General features: G+C 44.3%; 1 protein-coding gene across 13 annotated transcripts in view; it reads left to right on the plus strand.

Moving 5' to 3' along the window:
- Positions 1-20,317, plus strand: part of mast2 (microtubule associated serine/threonine kinase 2) — a 216,824-nt gene that overhangs the window by 183,047 nt on the left and 13,460 nt on the right. For all 13 annotated transcript variants that reach the window (XM_080430974.1, XM_080430979.1, XM_080430981.1 and 10 more), the window contains 15 exons: positions 554-763; positions 6,993-7,094; positions 9,008-9,140; positions 9,491-9,558; positions 9,939-10,024; positions 10,227-10,435; positions 12,223-12,361; positions 14,582-14,714; positions 15,006-15,171; positions 16,267-16,368; positions 17,184-17,306; positions 17,892-18,001; positions 18,619-18,773; positions 19,389-19,534; positions 20,001-20,174. In XM_080430974.1, coding sequence (XP_080287100.1) covers positions 554-763; positions 6,993-7,094; positions 9,008-9,140; positions 9,491-9,558; positions 9,939-10,024; positions 10,227-10,435; positions 12,223-12,361; positions 14,582-14,714; positions 15,006-15,171; positions 16,267-16,368; positions 17,184-17,306; positions 17,892-18,001; positions 18,619-18,773; positions 19,389-19,534; positions 20,001-20,174 — 2,056 coding nt within the window. The remainder of the gene's footprint in view (positions 1-553; positions 764-6,992; positions 7,095-9,007; positions 9,141-9,490; positions 9,559-9,938; positions 10,025-10,226; positions 10,436-12,222; positions 12,362-14,581; positions 14,715-15,005; positions 15,172-16,266; positions 16,369-17,183; positions 17,307-17,891; positions 18,002-18,618; positions 18,774-19,388; positions 19,535-20,000; positions 20,175-20,317) is intronic.

A 20,317-nucleotide genomic window follows, 5' to 3' on the forward strand; every position in this document is an offset into this window, starting at 1 on the left:
CGTGAGTCAAGCCCATTGGTCGAAACCGTTTTCGCTCGTTCATGTTGCAGTGCCTAAGCTGCAGTACCATGAATGGCCAGCATGTCCATTTGGCTTCAATGAAACCACTGGGTTCTGGGGGCTTGGTCCACTGTGGTGTTGTTTGGAACGTGGAAGGACCCCTTGCCGGCACGTGTAGTAGGCGGCTAATATGTGCCAGATGGAAAATGACGTAATATTAAAATACTACAAACGCACGAGATTTCGTGCTTTTTAAAAGCTATAATAGGCCTACAGATAGACATTAATTTATATCCCGCATTATTTCACCCGTGGTTTATCCAAAATTTATTAATAATTATATTTGATTGACCCAAATCCACCCAAACTGTGGTTATCCGCGGCTAAAACGGCGATCCGCACATCTCTAATGTGTACACAAATATAGGTGCCCTTGCTGCTCATGCATCTGTGTGTGTGTGACTCATCCTCTTCTCTCCCCTCCTTTCCCCCGGCCACCGATCCCTCTCTCCAATCCCACTCCCTCTCTTCCTCCCTCCCTGTCCTCCTCCAGGCAACGGCTCAAATGGAGGAGCGCCTCGCTGACCTGCTCCTCTCCACGGCCCCGGACAAAGTCTGCCCCCTGGCAGACGGGGTCCTCAGCTTCATCCACCACCAGCTAATAGAGCTGTCCAGAGACTGCCTGGAGAAAAGCAGAGAGGGCCTCATCACCTCGCGTTACTTCTACGAGCTTCAGGAGAACCTGGAGAAGCTGCTGCAAGATGTAAGTGGACAGTTGCTGACTCTTGTTTTTTGGTGGGTTGTCAGTTGTCACTGCCCTGCAAGCAGTGGTGGAAAAAGTACTCAAATTCTTTACTTAAGTAAAAGTACCAATACTGCAATATAAAAATACTCTGTTACAAGTAAAAGTCCAGAATAAAAAAATTACTTGAGTAAAAGTACAAAAGTAAAAGCATAAAAATGTACTTAAAGTACCAAAAGTAAAAGTACTAAATATTTGAAAATAGCCGATCTACAAGCTCACAACGCGCCGCGATGCGACGCGTTGTGAGCTTGTAGATCTGCTATTTTCAAATAGCCTAGGTATAAAATAGGGCTAAAGTGGTTAATGTATGTTTCATTATATCATAGTTTATATCTGAAAAGTAACTAGTAACTAAAGTTTTCAAATAATTGTAGTGGAGTAAAAGTACAATATTTGCCTCTGAGATGTAGTGGAGTAAAAGTATTGGAAATTGGAAATACTCAAGTAAAGTACAAATACCTCAAAATTGTACTTAAGTACAGTACTTGAGTAAATGTACTTAGTTACTTTCCACCACTGCCTGCAAGTAACAACCCCCCCCAAAAAAGTAGTCCATAAAGTCAAGAATATAGCTCAAGCCAGGGAATCAAAGGGGATTTTTTTTTTTTTTCCTCTGCCAGATGTAAGTAAAATTCACCCCATTGTCATGATTTAGAAAGAGGTTCCAGTGAATCTGAGACACTGCAGAAAGATAAGTCAGTGGAATTACAGCAGTGTTTTATTTATTTTTTACAAAGAACCCTAGATTGGGTTGATGGAATTAATGTATACACAATTATTATTATTGTTTAATATGTTAAATTATGAAAACAGTTTGATACTTTGACACAGATAGATTTACTGAACATTTGCAGTAGGAACCAGAGATGCAGCTACAAACCGATATATTGAACAATAGGCATTGATCGCAATAGATAGATGGGTTTAAAAATAAAATGGAGAGAAGCACAGCAATAGACAAGTATTTTGAAGCACTTTGAATGCAAGGCAGATCATCCAGTCACTGTATCAGGGGCATTGAGTAAGACATCATATGTCCCACCCACCCAGTCATGCTTGACTTGGCGTGGGCCAACTCACTGAGTGACGCACGCCCTCATTGGCTCATTCACTCATCGTTGTACGGCAGTTAGTGTCTGTTTGTCAGCAGGCTGTGATGTCATAGGATGAGGAAGCTACTTTGGCCAGTTGAACCATTAGATTCATACCTGCTATACCCCGTGGGCTCGTCCCACAACAACATTCCACCCGCTATGTTCATGGCGAGATGGTCTGTAATTAACGTACTATCAGTTATTAGGACCGTGTGTATGTGTGTCATTCTGTATGAGTATGTCTGTGTGTGCATCGGTGCATGCAGGTATGCATACAGTCATGCTTACACTTCTGTGTGTGTGTGTGTGTGTGTGTGTGTGTGTGTGTGTGTGTGTGTGTGTGTGTGTGTGTGTGTGTGTGTGTGTGTGTGTGTGTGTGTGTGTGTGTGTGTGTGTGTGTGTGTGTGTGTGTGTGTGTGTGTGTGTAAGCATGTGTGCTCTGCAGTGGTGACATCTCTATTAGCTCAGTTTTGCCATGCCTGGGGGCTTGGAGAGTGACATTATGGCTCCCAGTTGCCCCATATCTACCCTCTGTTCTACTGGAACACACACACACACACACTGTTTCTCTCTCACACACATACACACTGCGTCCTCCACGTGCACATACAGATGCACGCACACACACATCTACCACCCTGATTTTAATTTCACACTCCAGCAGTCACCAGGGCTGACGGATGACTCTCTCTCTGACAAAAAAAAAGGAGGGAGGGAAAGGGGGGCTTCTGAGGGACGTAGAGAACGAGGGATGAAGGCGGTGCAGAAAGGAGGGTTTGGGAGGGGGGTTAGGTAGGTAGGTATTCCACAACATTCGATTGGCTGCTGAAACCGTCCCACGCCGGTGGGGAGGTCTGCATGTGTATGTATTCCGTGTGTAGCCTGTTAGAATGCTGTTAGAGCGTGTGAGATCTAGACAAGAGAGAAACTCTCCTAAGGCACATCTGGAGGAGCCCCCCCGCCCCCCCCACTCAAAATCCTCCACCACACACGTGAGAGAGCGAGATAACAAACGACACGGATGGCGCGAAGATGACATCACTCGTTAGGCTATAATCGTTCGGTTATCGTTTGTTTTTGTTTGGGGGTATTGGTTTTTCGAGGGGGGGCGAGCCAGCAGAGACGGGCAGGTGGAACCAACGCTCAGCGGACAGGATGAGGCAGTGAGGCGGAGGTGGATGGGAAGGGTTGGACGTCAGCCTCTCTACGTCGCTTTATGGGAACCCCGCGTTTTCTTTCTCGGAGGGGGGGCGGTGAGGCCATGTCTCGCGTCTCGTGGCAGAGGAGGTTGGAGGAGGAAGAGGAGGCGGTGCTGGAGGAGGTGCTAAGGAGGAGCGAGTGGAAGGTGTTCACGCACGGCTGGCAGCAGGAGGAAGACGAGGCCAACGGCAACTTTACAGTTGAGTCCGTTTCCACTTCGGTTTGGGCGAGCGTCGTCCACGCGGAACACGATTTGTTACTTGAATGGTGAATTGTATTACAAAGTGTGAAAGGTGATGTTTGGGATGAGGTGTTTAAGTCCTCTTCTCTCCAGGCCCGAGTTAAAATTACATTGTGTAGCCATTTGAATTGGTTTAAGAAAGTTTTCAATAAGTTTTCTTAAACAAGGAAACCCCAAGTTCTACAGCAAATTAATAAGTTAGGTTAATAAATTCATTGATGGGTTTTGGATCCTTAGATACTGTATGACAATGTGTCTCATGTGATTTGTTTATATTGGAACAATTGATTGGAGCAATTAATAAGTAAATGGTATGATGCTTTTTGTATTAATAATATTGAGTCTTCTACAACTATTTTCAGGGGTCGTTAGAATCCTTTTTTATTACTTCCTGGATATGTCCTTACTGTGGCTGGAAGTAGTTTCTTGGCCAATAGTTTTAGTCGCATACATTGTAGGGTTTTCAAGTTATACCATTTGAGTCAAACATTTAGAAGACCACTGTCTTCTGAAGTGGGACTTATTGTTCAAACCTATTGTTTGTAGTGTGGTTTAATTGGAAACTAACACCCACCACCACGACTATGAGCTGAGAAGTTATTAATCTCTTTAACAGCAAAAGGATCAACTTAAGCTCACACCTTCCTTGTATTTGAGCCTATGAGACTTGCGAAAGTAGTTTATTTACAATTTAAATGTATTGTCTTTGTAGGGAGAGGCATAGGCTGACAATAAGCTAGCTATCATCAGTTATGTGTCTACACCTCTCTTCCCTTGACTAAGATACAGTACATGCTTTTGGGAGTGCAAACTACCCTTGTATTCGTGTTAAGACATTAGTCTTTTGATTAAGCCTTAAGACCGGTCAAGCATCTGTGTCATTTTAAGATTTCTTTGGCCATTCAAAAATAGCAGATATACAAGTTCCAAGTGGCACTGAGATCTGCTATTTTTTTTATTTTATTGTGAAACTTTATGCAAATCTTTTGTAGAATTGGCCTCAGGTCTTAATGGGTTAACGCACCTGTTCTAAATGCAAGTGTCTTTGTAAGTGTCCTTTTGTCTTAGCTCTCACCTCTCACTACAGCCTCAGCCCTCCTCCCACCCAGATCATCCATTCCTTCATCACCCCCATGTCACGACCCCATTACAGAGCCCACAGGAGTCCAGCTCATCTCTCCTCTATTCCCCTCTGTTTCTCAGTCTTCTTCCCTCTCCTCTCTTCCCCCTTCACCTCTCCTCCACCTCTCTGCTCTTTTTCTCTCTCTTCCACTCTCCTCCTCGTCCTCCCCTCCCCACCATCCATCCATCCATTCCAGTCCAGGGGGCAGGGGGGGTGACCTGCCTGGCTATCACCATGGTAACCCCCATCCAGGCCGGCCCTGGGAGCCCCCATTACACCCCTGTAGGTCACCTGAGGGTAGAGAGCCAGGGAAGACGGAGTGTCAGCCATACTGCTAACTCAGCTCTGGTTATCTGTTATAGACGCTGTCAGTGAGGCCGAACAGGGCTGCACATCTCTCACTCTGTCAGCTGTGTTGTTGAACCGGAGGGTTCTGACAGATGGTTTCTGAGGGCCAACTATAGACCCATACTAAAGCTGTATAGGGTTTACAGTGGGACCACGGCACAAGTATTGTACCGTGGTTTTGGAGTGGCATGGTGTTCGGACTGTGTTACTTACATACTCTAAAAGCAACTTAAACCACATGAAAGGGCAGAAGAATTACTTCTTGGAGCCAAATCGGAATCGTTAATGTAAAGGGAAATATGCAATATTCTTTTCATATACGGTATATTGTTATTTTGTATACTACCACGCCTTTACCTCCCATGCCAAGATGGACGTAAAGAAACATTACAGTGGGGCTGAGTTTTAAAGGCAGAAAATAATTGCACACATGCATATACTGTTTTTACAGTATGCTGTTAACACATACTTTACATTCTCACTTGGGACACTTACCCTATGCAGTGTGGAACTGTCTGGCTCTCTGTCTTTCTCTCACACACACACACACACACACACACACACACACACACACACACACACACACACACACACACACACACACACACACACACACACACACACACGCTCACAGATTGGTTAATTAGCCACTGCACAATGTGAGCCAGTCCCTTAGCTGTCCATTACTCAATGATCACTGACTTATACAGTCAGTGCACACGCATGTTCCCTGCTCTCTCACACACACACACACACACACACACACACACACACACACACACATTATATATGCACAGCTAGATGCATATACAGTATTTAGCGCACACACACACACACACACACACACACCATCTCCAGTGCTTTGGCGCTTTCATTACCGTTATAAATTATTCAGGGTCTGATTGGGGCCCCCAGGGCCTTGCTCGTGCCCGGCTGTCTGTCTGTCAGCGTGGCTGCCATCATGTCTCTATTAGCCACACACACAGCACACGTTGGCCCGGCCGACGCATTGTTTATTAACTAGCTCTGCATCTCCATTATGCTGCTTTGACACATACAGTCAGAGAGGCCTGCTTTGCGAGCACACGTATATAGTACATGCACCATGCATCCTACAGTATAAGCACACACACACACACACACACACACACACACACACACACACACACACACACACACACACACACACACACACACACACACACACACACACACACACACACACACACACCCTCTCCTCTCCTCTCCAGAGTGCTGCATGTCCTACAGGGTGTTTGATTATGCTATATAGCCTTCCCTAATGTCCTGAACAGACGCACACCCACACACATGTCCACACACACACACATCCTGAACAAACGCACACCCACACTCGTGTCCGCAAACACGAGCTGAACAAACACGCACCCACCCACACACACACATCCTTCCTTCCACCTTATTTCCAGGAAGCCGGCTCCAGCCAGCTGCTGGAGATTGCAGGGTAAATTACACCATCTCCAAACTGACAAGACATTTCACGGTGAATGTTGGAGAATATGGCTGAGGTCATTCCCATTTCCATTAGCCGGGACCCGGTGAAGGGAGCCGCTATGTGTCTCTGGACCCTTTCCGTTCTTTTGCCCTTGCCGTTCTTTCTCCCGCCTTTTGAGAAGCGTAAACAGAATGCAAGGAGAGCTGCCATCCCCAAGGTCATATAGGCTTACGCGATGATGATAAAATATTTACACGTATTTACACAAAAATGTGACATGACAGAATAACTGGTTGGGACTACAGTATGTAATGTATTTTGGGACCATCCAACATACATTGTTTGGAGGAAGACATGTCGGAGGAAAACATGATACATCCATAGAGTCAACTGCTCTGCAATTGTGAAAAAGTATTTAATTATTTCTTTTTTTATTTATTCAAATGTACGCCCGTGTGCGCTAATGAAAAAACTAGGATTTTATGAGCCCTGGCCTCATTAGCCATCCTAAAACACACAAAGGACAATGTATAACTTCAAGTTCAACTGAATGTGATTAAAGTTCCTCTCAATGTGGTGTGTGTGTGTGTGTGTGTGTGTGTGTGTGTGTGTGTGTGTGTGTGTGTGTGTGTGTGTGTGTGTGTGTGTGTGTGTGTGTGTGTGTGTGTGTGTGTGTGTGTGTGCGCGCGTGTGCGTGCTGTGTCCAGGCTCACGAGCGCTCAGAGAGTGTGGAGGTTACCTTCGTCACGAAGCTGGTGAGGAAGCTGATGATAATCATCGCCCGGCCCGCACGCCTCCTGGAGTGTCTGGTAAGAAATACGGACCTTTAAGCCGTGTACATACGAAAATTGCCGATCTACAACCGCTGAGCTTGTTTTCACTATTGCATTTCTTAAAAAAGTATATCATATATTTTATACTTTATTACATTTTTTTTTAGCATAGTCTTTCTTTCTTTTTTTTTAAAGCGCCTATGTTATTACTGTAAATTGAGTTGGGTTTGAAAAATTACAGTGGAATTATGTCCATTCCTCCAATTATGTTTTTTTTCCTCCAAGGAATTGCTTTTTTATAGTGGAGAACTAATCTGCACGCATGGTTAATAAACAATTTAAAACTATCCAGCCCTAAGTGAGAGGTGATTCAAGCAGAGCGCTTCATTTATGGACTTCCTCTGGGAAGTGAAGTTAGCGTGTGTGTGTGTGTATGTGTGTGTGAATACACCCTCAGAACTGGCACTGTTCTGTCCCCCCCCCCCCCCCACACACACACACACACACTTTCAAGCCAGCCGTGCCTCCAGTCCACGCTCTCTGCCCAGCTAGCGTTAGGGGAGTTGGGGTAGACATAGTGCTCCATCAGCCCCCCCCCCCCCACACATCCAACCGCTAAGCAGCCTGTCTTTTAGAGCAGGTGGAGGCTGTGAGATGAACCGAGAGGGAGAGAGTGGCCAATGAACAAAGAGAGGAATGGAAGGACAGACATAAAAGACATAAAATTAGAGAGACTGATGGGTTTTTTAAGAAAATGTTTACAATGCTTTACAATAATGTTCAGACATTCACACCGTATTTAGCAAGACACAGAGTCTAAGAACAGCGTGGCTTCCCTGTGCAATTGAAAAGGCTTTCAGACAGTTGGTTAAATTAATTAACCAACAATTAATATTACCTGTCAAACTGGCTTGACTAACCCTAAATATAATAGCCAACATCTTAATAATGTAAATTGAAAACATTTCCTCAGTCTTACTGTAGGGAGAGAATTGCTTTACATGCTACAGTGATGTGCATATTGAACAATGCCTACACATCACCAATGCTGTGCTAAAGTGCTATCGTGCACTTTGTGTACTAACGTCGATAACGTTGCCTACAGAGCTTGGCCTTGTGGTGCGCTTTGGTGCCATGGTGTAAAAAAAATGAGTTTCACTTTTTTACTTAGTTTGACATGAAAAATGAGATTTGCTTGCTAGGTTGCGGCTCAGCAGGCAGGTCATTCTATAGTCCAGATGCACAGTCCAGATAGCAGAGAGGAGAAATAGAGGAGAATGGAAGTGCAGAGAGGAGAGCGATGTACAGAACCATGCTTACTGTACATCTGTTGCTTTGAGTAATGCTTTGACTAATGCCATGCGAGATGGGTTTTTACAAATGGAACACACACACACACCTGCCCCCTCAGGTGTGTGTGTGTGTGTGTGTGTGTGTGTGTGTGTGTGTGTGTGTGTGTGTGTGTGTGTGTGTGTGTGTGTGTGTGTGTGTGTGTGTGTGTGTGTGTGTGTGTGTGTGTGTGTGTGTCATGAGGTGAAATAACAGCAATATGTCGTTGTCAGAGGACACAGCGAAATAACCCTTGATCTATACTTGGTTGTGTGCGGGTGTCGCACTGCAACGCATTGTGAGCTTGTAGATCGGCTATTTTTGCGCAACTAAGTATGACTTGCTTTTAAGAGGATGATTTGTATTTATTGTTGTGAATACATGAACCCCCACAATCCAGCCTAAACATTAGTTATACTGAAGATCTTTTGCTATACAGTGGAAGGGTTATGTTTTCTGTGCCATGTACCAGTCTCTCTGTGTCTTGTTGTCTGTTCATCTCTATGACCAGCAAGCCAACACAACATCTTCTTACACTTTTCTCCTCTCTCTCTCTCTGTGTGTGTGTGTGTGTGTGTGTGTGTGTGTGCGTGTGTGTGTGTGTCTGTCTCCAACTGTAGGAGTTTAATCCTGAGGAGTTCTACCACCTGTTAGAGGCAGCAGAGGGCCATGCCAAAGAGGGCCAGGGCATTAAGTGTGATATCCCCAGATACATCATCAGCCAGCTGGGCCTCACCAGGGACCCCCTGGAGGGTAGGCTAGCATCAGAGCTTCCCTCTTTGTGTGTGTGTGTATGCACGATCAGTTGAAGAGCTGATGAAGAATGTGCTTTAAATAATACACCACTATTGAGACTGTAATTCAAAAAAAAAAAGTAGTTTATTACTAATGGAATGACTTAACTTGATGGTATTCATTGATTTGACCGGCAGGAGTGGCAGGAAACTCAAATGTAAACAGGTTCTCTTTAATATTAATACTAATTGATATTCAATTTCACAACATTTAGACAAATGTAGGTAAATGCCAGTGGATCTGAGAGCTAGCGTTTATCATTGGTTTGATTTGTTAAGTCTGTAATTCTTCATCTTGTGTGTCTGCAGAAATGGCCCAGCTGAGCAGCTATGACAGTGGCAACCCAGACACACCGGAGACTGACGACTCCATAGACGTGAGTGTTTTATTCTCATGGTTGAGTTAACTATTAACAAATAAAAAGTTGACTTTTGAGAAGTTTCGACCATTCTATCCCCACAGACATATTTCTGCCCCTTTTCAGTACAAAGGAGTCTTTCTCAAATGTAATGAACTAGACCTAGTTTACTACAACAAGTACCCGTTGTACCCGTTCCCAGAGTACCCCCCTCCACCACCAGAGTTATGCCCGGTACAGTCATAGCCACAGACAGTCAGAGATTCTATGAATTTATATATATATGTGTGTGTGTGTGTGTGTGTGTGTGTGTGTGTGTGTGTGTGTGTGTGTGTGTGTGTGTGTGTGTGTGTGTGTGTGTGTGTGTGTGTGTGTGTGTGTGTGTGTGTATTTTCCAGGGTCGAGGAGTGCCACCACCTAAAACTAAACCACCTCAAGAAGAGGACTTTGAAACCATCAAGCTCATCAGCAACGGTGCCTATGGGTAAGATGTTTCTCAAAAACAGCTTGTACATCTGCTATTTTTGAACCTTTTTGAAAAATCTTGAAATTGTGAGAACTACTGATATTAGGAGGCATTTGTAGAATCAGCCTCAGGTCTTGATGGGTGTTAATCTACCCCAAACAATACAAAATAGGGATGCCCTGGGTTCATGTGGTTTAATCAATCCTCTGGTGCTCCTCAGGGCTGTGTTCCTGGTTCGTCACAGGGAGACGCGTCAGCGTTTCGCCATGAAGAAGATCAACAAGCAGAACCTGATCCTGAGGAACCAGATCCAGCAGGCGTTCGTGGAGAGGGACATCCTGACCTTCGCCGAGAACCCCTTCGTGGTCTCCATGTTCTGCTCCTTTGAGACCAGGAGACACCTCTGCATGGTCATGGAGTACGTGGAAGGTTAGTAAGCACACGCTCACATTTATGAGCTGAGTTTTTTCAGTGGGTGTTGGGGGGGGGGGGGTACCTGACACACCCACGAACCAACAGTTTACACTATCCTGTAGAATTAGTGTTTGTTTATAGAATAATAACATGCCTGTTGTACACCAGCAGTAAACTGAGCACATGCGCAGTACGGTAGTGTTGGGCAGCAGTCATTCCATAGCCGGCGTTGACAAATAAAAACGCTAAATATAATAAACAGCTTACATTTTGGGTAAAGTTAAAAACGGGCGTCGTCATTTGGTGCATATGCTAATGAGCAATGGCCGTGTGCAAATTCAGATCAATTGCTCAAGCCATTGAGGACAACCGGGCAGTACAGACAGGTTTCCTGTCCACACAGGTTTCCTGTCCACAGAGGTTTCCTTAATAATATGTAGGAGAACTTGCCTGTAAAATGTTTGTGAGACTTTGCATAATATGCAGGTAGTGTGCTCCTTCAGCAGACCTAACGTGGTCTTTCCTGCACCCAGGGAGCGTGTATCACACGGCCTCCACTCATTTATAGTGAAAGAGAAGTAACTGGAAATATTGATGTGGTAGATGTTAAGTCTACTGATTACTTTTCAAAGATGTAATACATTTGGAATGCTGAATGCTGCTCTGACTGCTAAACTTGGGAGAGATCAATGTGGTGTGGTTTGAATTTATAAAAGATTTGGACCGGGTAATTATGCCTCCGCCCGCAACAGCCGTGGCTGGACGCATTATGCCTTCTAGTTGTTCGATATACATCTGTCTGTCTGTCTGTCCCATTCCCATGAATGCGATATCTATTAGGAAAGCCTCGAGTGAATTTCTTCAAATTTGGACCCTACAAACTTGGGACTGAAGCATGAACTAATTAGATTTTGGTCCATCCCATTCTCTTGTACTCTCAGAAACACCTGGAGGGGGTTCATTACCTCTGGAACAAACCTACACTTGGACTCAATGATTAACTCATTACAATTTGGTGGTCAAAGTTCAAGGTCACTGTGACCTCCAAAAACATGTTTTGGCTATAACGTGATCATTATTATGCTAATTATGTCCAACTTTCACACAGGAATGTATAATGTTTAAGTATATAGGCAAGTATAATATCTCTGCTGTCGGGCAGAAACCAGCTATGTCCAAAATATTAACTTTTCAGGAAATGGAAAAAAAGAACACAATACTGCCTCATCAAAGTTGGTATGGTGACTTTATACACTGTCAGATTCTTGAATGTGTTCTTATATTATCATCACTTTACCCAAATACAGCTCAAGTGTAGTTAGGAGGTTTTTGACCATTAACGTGGAGTTTTTTTTCCCCCCTGTCTGACTTCGTCATTCTAATCAATGGTGTTCAATAGCACAGTTTTCAGTTAAACTGTTGCTTCTTCCTATTGCATAGACGAGAATATTTTTACTGTAATCTCACTAAGTTTTACTTAGACTACCGGTATATAATATTTGGGTATAAGATTTTAGTAGCTCATACCCATGTGCTGGAAGGCAAGCTCTGCTCCTGGCTCACATTTTCTGTTTGGGAATGTGTTGTGTTTTGTTTGTGCTGTTTCTCTGGTGCTCTCCGTCTGTGTCCAGTGATATCACTTTGTTTCTTATTTTTCATTCTCTCACAGCATTTTTGTTGTGTCTGTCTTTTTCTTAAGCTGTCATTGTCCGTCATGTGTATCTTACTCTTGACACGCTGTTGCTGTGTCTCTCTCTCTGTCACTCTTAACTGGTTGTGCGTGTCTGTGTCTCTGTGTGTAGGTGGTGACTGTGCCACTCTTTTGAAGAACATAAGAGCCCTGCCAGTGGACATGGCACGCATGTACTTTGCAGAGACGGTCCTGGCGCTGGAATATCTGCACAATTATGGCATCGTACACAGAGACCTGAAACCTGACAAGTAAGACACACACACTTTTAAAAGTTGTTTTTACTTTAACATAGATGTCTGGCATCAAATTCTCTTTTTTGTTTTATTTACTTCCTTTTCAGCCTAGGATATGTTTGGTGATTCACTGACTCCTCATTGTTAAAACACGGCACGCATGTGTGACAATCACTCCCTCATGTAGTATTCAAACAGCCAGCAGCATAACCCAGTTCATCGCTCGTTTTACCAACATATTCAACAAGGAAACATGCTGTAAGCATCTCATTATCCCACAGCCAGCAAAGTGCAGGCATTTCATATTTTACTGGGCAAGTCATTAAATTCACAATGAGTAATGTCTCATGAAGTAACTGGACATGAAGTAGCAAAGCTTTTATAACGGAGCACTTGGTCCTATTTAGCAACTTTGAGCATACATTCAGCTAACCTACCAACTTAGGCCAGGGGTCTTCAACGTTTTTCAGGCCAAGGATCCCCTAGCTGAGAGGGAGATGAAGCAGGGACCCCCCTCTATATTGTATAAAATTGTGTTTCAGATTAAACTTTTTTGTTTTCCCCCTCTACACCTAAACGACCTCTTTGCCAAAAATAGCCGATGAGCCAAAGCTCACAACCCCTCGCGCTGCGCTCCTCAGAAAAGGGATGCTAGGGTTCAAGTGGTTAATGTCAAAATAAAAAAATAATTTCACACAAAGATTTGGAGGCCCCCCTGTAGTAACTCTGAAGACCCCCTAGGGGTCCCGGGCCCCGTGTTGAAGACCACTGATTTAAAAGAAAGACTGAACTTCCAGTTCACTAGTCCATCCACTAGAACGTAGAGTAGACCATAACAAGAGGGAAGTCCAGTATTATTGTTCTTGTTGTGTCGTGTCGTGTCGCTGTTAGCGCTTCTTGTGGACCTTGCCATTCTAGCCTTTCACTTCTTGTACCTGTTTGAGTAGTGACAAATACACCCTCTTGATTCTCTTGATTATTGTTGTCTCCGCCAGGCCGAAAGGCATGGCGAGAGAGTATGTTTTACCCTCCGTCCGTCCGTCCGTCCGTGTGTGTGTCCGTGTGTCCGTCTGTCACCAGCTAATCTCCGCCACCGTTGGCTTGATCGCAGCGAAAACTCCCTGGATGCCAATGCCGAACTTCTGCCCCAAATTTTTCACTTGGGCCTTTTATAGCGCCACCAGGAGGCCGATTTGTGCAAAACATATTTTTTGACAGTACTCCTACAGATTTTGTCCAAAAATCTCGCAAATTGGTACACAGTATCTCTATAGTCATTAAACCAAACTTGTCTTTCAGATTTTTCATATTCCATCCTGATTGGCTAAAAATGGCTTCCAAAGTTTGCAGGAGTGCTCCATTTTCAACAAAATGCCTCAAATCATGAAGACAGCATGCAATTTCGTTGAAATTTTGCACGCATATTTCCACTATGCCGAGGAAGAAATGCCACTTGAAAATTTTCAAATCAGCCTCATGGTGGCGCTATAACAGGCCGATTCATGTTTTTACCTATAACTGCACCGATCTGTGTAAAACTTTGTATGCGCACTCCCTAGAGGTCAAGGAAAAACCTTTGCCCTGCATTTTTCCCATCTGCCTTTTATAGCGCCACCAGGAGGCCGACTTATGTAAAACACATTTCTTTATTACTCCTTCCGATTTTATCCAAATTTCACGCAAATGGGTACACATGATCTCTATAGTCATGTGATCAAGACGGATGTGTTTGATTTTTCATATTCCATCCTCATTGGCTAAGATTGACATCTAAAGTTTGCAGTAGTGGCTTGTTTTGAACAAAATTCCGCAAATCATGAACGCACCGTCCGATTGCGGTCAAACTTTGCACGCACATTCACACTATGTTGAGGAACAAATGCCACCCTTTTAACATTGGCCTGTTATAGCGCCACCAGCAGGTCTAATTTAGCAAAAAAATATGTTGCACAAAATGCCTCAAACCATGAATGCAGTGTCTGATTGCCGTGCAAGGCCTAAGAACAAATGGTACCCTTGGGCCTATTATAGCGCCACCAGGAGGCCACAATAACCTACCTGACCTGGCGGAGACCTGTGCTCCGAGGAGCACTTTTTCTAGTTTATTTTAAAGTCATAGGTTTCGGTTCCCGACAGGCACTGTTCCTGGTCTGGCTCAGTTAGGTTGCTTCGTCTTGTTTTATCTTCCATGACCATGATATTTATAGATCATAATTTTTGTTTCCCTTCCTGCAGTCTGCTGATCACGTCCATGGGCCACATCAAACTGACAGACTTTGGTCTGTCTAAGATCGGTCTGATGAGTCTGACCACCAACCTGTATGAAGGACACATAGAGAAAGACACCAGAGAGTTCCTGGATAAACAGGTACGTCCCCTCAACCAGAACACAAACCAATTTTAAGTTATTGTTCATTTATTTCATAGAAAATAAGCTCTGACCTCTGGACGATTGGCTGTTGCCCGCTGAAGTGGCTAGTGGGAAATATAGTATTATATTTACCAGCATTTGGTTAACCTGGTACCAAGGCTACATAGTATTTTCTGTAATCAGTGAGTTCAGTCAGTATCTAACAAGTATCTAAAGAAGCAATAATCTTTTCTCTTCTTGCAACTAAGTTTTGTGTGTGTGTGTGTGCGTTTCCATCTGTCCGTCCAGGTGTGCGGTACCCCAGAGTACATTGCCCCTGAAGTGATTCTTCGTCAGGGCTATGGGAAGCCAGTGGACTGGTGGTCCATGGGAGTCATCCTCTATGAGTTCCTGGTGGGCTGTGCTCCATTCTTTGGTGATACCCCAGAGGAGCTGTTTGGACAGGTCATCAGTGGTGAGTACCAGAGGCCAGAATCTCAAAATGTTGATCAGCTAGTTATATCTGAATAGCACGTAACCGTTGTCCTCCTCAACTGTCACACAGTAAATATTCAGTCATGCATTTTGTGTTGACCATCAAAGGGCTTTCCCACCCCGGCCTTAAAACCAATAAACATCATTAAACCCTCCCACTGGATTGATTTGGCCACACTGAGCATGGTTATGCAGCCGTGCTGACTGGGCATGGTATAAAGTGTTCCCCGTCTAACAGCACCAAACCGTTGGAATGGTTATTAACCATTCTCAGAACCGTTCTATGGTGTGGTGGAAAAGAGGCTATATAATTCTGGGAAAGGGGGGTCCCAATAGGGCAATTTGAGGGAATGTTATAGTTTTCCGCAGAAAGGGCATACAAGGCAACATATTGCGGTGTGACGTCACTAAGGTATACCCGAGGAATTGCAGTGTAAGGTATGCTGAATTAAATAAATCAGGTTAGCTTTAACAAGATTACATTGCATCCTATCTATCAGCATCACAAGTTAATTCATTTTATGAAATATGTGTCCCTAGAGCCAAAACAAAGTTTGGAAGTGCAATGTTGTGTTGTATCCATTACTCAATGTAGGCATTACTGAGGCTGTATTTCATTATTAATGTCTTTCTATCTAGCTATCGTAGTGGTGGGGGGAGGGGGGAGGCGGTGAGAGACCACACATAACATGATCTAATCATTAGAAATGGTTGAGACATGGAGACGCTGTTCCATCTTCTACATGCAGAGGCATGACTTACAAGAGATGAAATCGATTGTGATTTTCCCTGTTCGTTCTGTTCCCCTTTGATTTCCTTTTGATGAAAGGGCAAATCAATGATCATAAACTCCCATTGATTTTGTATATCTTTTTTTATGAGCGTGTCTCTGTCCATATTTATGCCGTGTGTAGGTAAGGTCTAAGTGCCTCCGTGCATGGGTGCTGTATTGTTAGCCTTCTAGCAGATTGTATCGTATTCCCCCCAGCACCCTCCTGAGTTCTTCTGCTTTTTAACTTGCTTTTTTTTAGTCACAGAAATTCCAGTTCAACTCTGTTTGTGTGTTGGACTGTAGATGAGATCATCTGGCCAGAGGAGGAGGAGGCTCTCCCACAAGAAGCCCAAGACCTCATCTGCAAACTTTTAAGACAGAACCCTCTAGAAAGACTGGGCACAGGTAACACACACACACACACACACACACACACACACACACACACACACACACACACACACACACACACACACACACACACACACACACGCACAGACTCAAGATTCAATAGGTGTCATTCATCACATGCTCATGCAAGTATGTGCAGTGACATGTTGGTGTGACCGTTTCCACCTGTCTGTGCTGACATGTCCAATATATCGCCGCTGTCTGGTGGAAAACTACGTTATGTGTCTAAAACCATTACTTTTCAGGAAATGGAAACATTAATCTGTGTTCTAATAGATCCAATGTAGTTATTATTTAGTCAGATCTTGTTAATACTTTTAGTTGCTTCAATATTTATAAAACGCACATACAGATTTTTACGGCCAGCCGTAACACAGATGTAACCACTTTCAATCTAGTTTAGCTATTTTGGGCATGTCCTTCCTTATACAGTAGGTGGAAACTTTCAAAAAGTTTCAAAAATAGAGGTGTTTTTGCTACTTTTGCATGATACTGTCATAGGACAAAGTATGAAAAAAACATTAAAAGATTAAATATGGAGATACAAGGTTTCTGGTCGACAGCGATGATATATAATAAGACGACAAATATCAATGTGTGACAAACAAAGGCACACATTGATATTTGAATCCTGCTTCCACAATAAGTAAACTCCAATTGTAGCTTGACATTAACAGTGTCTCTGTTCTTCCCAGGGAATCTTGTCTAACCTCCTTCTCCCTCTCTCTTTCTTTATCACACCTCATTCCATCCCTTGTTCCACTCTCCGCCTCCTATCCCTCCATTCCTCCATCTCTTCCTGTGTGCAGGCAGTGCATATGAGGTGAAGCAGCATGCCTTCTTCAGAGAGCTGGACTGGAACAGTCTGTTGAGGCAGAAGGCAGAGTTCATTCCACAGCTAGAGTCGGAGGACGACACCAGCTACTTTGACAGTAGGTGTCTCGTCTCCGTGTGTGTGTGTGTGTGTGTGTGTGTGTGTGTGTGTGTGTGTGTGTGTGTGTGTGTGTGTGTGTGTGTGTGTGTGTGTGTGTGTGTGTGTGTGTGTGTGTGTGTGTGTGTGTGTGTGTGTGTGTGTGTGTGTGTGTGTGGGTGTCTGCATGTCTGTCTGTCTGTCTGCCTGTCTGTCTGCCTATGCCACACACACCTCTCCTGCCTAATGAGCCCATACACCATACACTCTGTTAACAAGTGCACATGACTGTACGCAGTTCAGAGATGAGCAGAACACTGATGTGTGTGTGTGTGTGTGTGTAATATGCAGGAATATATCAAATTATATGTTATATATACTATATATTGTGCACTAATTTAGTCTCTTGTCTTAACCACATGAACCCTAGGGGCCTTATTGTAGGCATATGATAAATAGGCTGTTTTCAGTGAACACAATTGGTGTAGAGGGACGAACTGAGGGGGGTGGGAGTATAGACCCCTGGGATACGTCGATCAACGAAGTATATACAGTGGGGTGTAAGTGGTTAATTTGTGTATGTGTGTGCGTGTGTGTGTGTGCACAGCTCGTCAGGACAAGTACCACCACGTGGACTCGGAGGAAGAGGAGGACACCAACGATGATGAACATGTGGAGCTACGGCAGTTCTCTTCCTGCTCTCCTCGCTTCAGCAAAGTACGCAAACACACACACACACACACACACACACACACACACACACACACACACACACACCCCCACACACACACACACACACACACACACACACACACACACAATGTTCTGACTGTACACACTGTTCATGCCAAGCAAGCACCGTTGCTCTTCAGTTCGTACTAGTGTGGTGTTAACTTTTTAACCCATTAAAACCGGGAAAGCACGTGTGTCATTTTAGATTTTAGCGTTGGCTATTCAAAAATAGCAGATCTACAAACTCACAGCACGTCACTTCGTGCTGCAATGCAAGCTTGTACATCTGCTATTTAAAAATAAATAAATAACACAAATCTTCTCTTCTGGGGGTCCCTGTCGCAGAACATTTTCAGATGGGTGGATACATATCATTTTTGGGGTCCTTGGCACGGAAAAGTTTCAGAACTTCTGATTTAGAAGGCATTTGTAGAATCAGCCTCAGGTCTTGACTTAGTGGGTTAATTTTACGCTGGCCTGAGCAGATAGTCGTACAAGACACAATTACTTCTAATCGTTTAACATAATGATAGTTTAGAAGTTAAGAGTTGTTGCTTTACAAGTTACATTTTCTCCCTCTGTCTGTACGTGTGCACGTGCAGGTGTACAGCAGCATGGAGCGTCTTTCCCTCCACGAGGAGAAGCGTACCCCTCCCCCCACCAAGCGCAGCCTCAGTGAGGAGGGTGGGGAACGCATCGACAGCCTCAGCGGCCTCAAGTCCAGAGACCGCTCCTGGCTGGTGGGATCTCCAGAGATGTGAGTTCATGTTGACCACGCTAACCCTGACCTCCCAATTCTTTGGGCATATTATACTGTAGGTGTAACACAACCATTTTAAATTGTATTATGCAGCTGCATTGCTTGCTAGCCTAAATGTAGCATGTTTTTACCTGCTGTAGTTTTTAACCTGTATAGGAAAATAAGCTACAAAATTGGCCTAGGATTTCATGCCCTGTTAAGTGGTTAAACCTTTTTTTTTGGGGGGGGGGGCAGATTTCATCTGATCCCCATCTCAAGTTTTTTTTTAACTGTACAGTCTCTAAATAATTCACTGGGTTCACATTACTTATTGAGAACAAATGTAGAGTGACGTATGCGTGTCTTGTGCAGGATGACTCTTGTGGTACTACGCTTTAATTATTCAGATATCTATTAGGGAATCTAATATTGAAACTTCTCAAAATCACCAAGACGCGGCCGCCTTAACATAAGCTAAAATTAGGTTTCTGGAGGCGCTATAGAGTAATATCGTGTGATTGAGTCTGTGGCCTCCATGCATTTGAAAGAGTGTGTGTGTGTGTGTGTGCGTCTGTGTGTGTGTGTATACACATCCATGCTTAACTGCACACTGACCAGTCTGTGTCCCCCCAGCCTGCGTAAGCGTCTGTCTGTATCTGAATCGTCCCACACTGAGAGCGACTCCAGTCCCCCGCTGACCGTGCGTAGGCGTTGCTGCTCAGCCATCATCGAGATGCCGCGCTTCGCCATCTCCTTGGAGGAGGAAGGACCGGGGCAAGGTACTGTACTGCATCACTGGAACAATGTACTTCTGCTTTGCTTTGCATCCAGTAACTAAATGCAGCCTGATCGCCCGAAAAACGTTGGTACTGTACGTTTCTGCAAATCACAAGATGGTACATAGAATGTGTATATTGTTTAACCCCCAAAATATTGCACATCAACATTTCCAGATTTGGACCATATTAACTAGATTCTTTAATTTAATTTGGACTGATTGAGAAATACAGTATTATTTACTATTATGTGTATGTTGGTATGCAACTGGAATGGCACTGAGAGGGCAGCAGTGGGCTGTGCAGTGCTCTCTCTAGGCTCGTGCCTGCTGCTGACGGGGCGCCTGCCTTGACACGTTGAGATGGGTTTGCAGGAACATACAACGGCAATGTTTTCTCCCTGCCAATTGTGGCGACTAAATGCACTGTCCGTATTTGACCCATACTGTATTTGTGCTCGTCTGTTTAGGACCAGCTGGCAGCCGTAAGAGTCCCAGCCTGCTCGGCCAGAGCGCAGTGAGGGGCCCGCGGAGCGAGGAGCTGCCTCTGTCCATCCCAGAGCTGCCTCTGGAGAGGGAGTTGAAGCTGGATGACTCTCCCACCACACCTCTCCCACCACAGCTCAGCAGGACCACACTCACACGTCAGTACTGCCTGGATCAGGACATGTCCATCACATATCACTACAGCACTGAATCCAAAGCAGAATCAGAGAATGCACTTGACTGGATTTACTTAGACAAAGAAACTAATTCTAGTCAAGTCAATTAATCACTGTCACAGTCT

Source organism: Gymnoscopelus braueri, assembly GCF_963280865.1.
Source record: "Gymnoscopelus braueri genome assembly, chromosome: 6".
NCBI classification, from domain to species: domain Eukaryota; kingdom Metazoa; phylum Chordata; class Actinopteri; order Myctophiformes; family Myctophidae; genus Gymnoscopelus; species Gymnoscopelus braueri.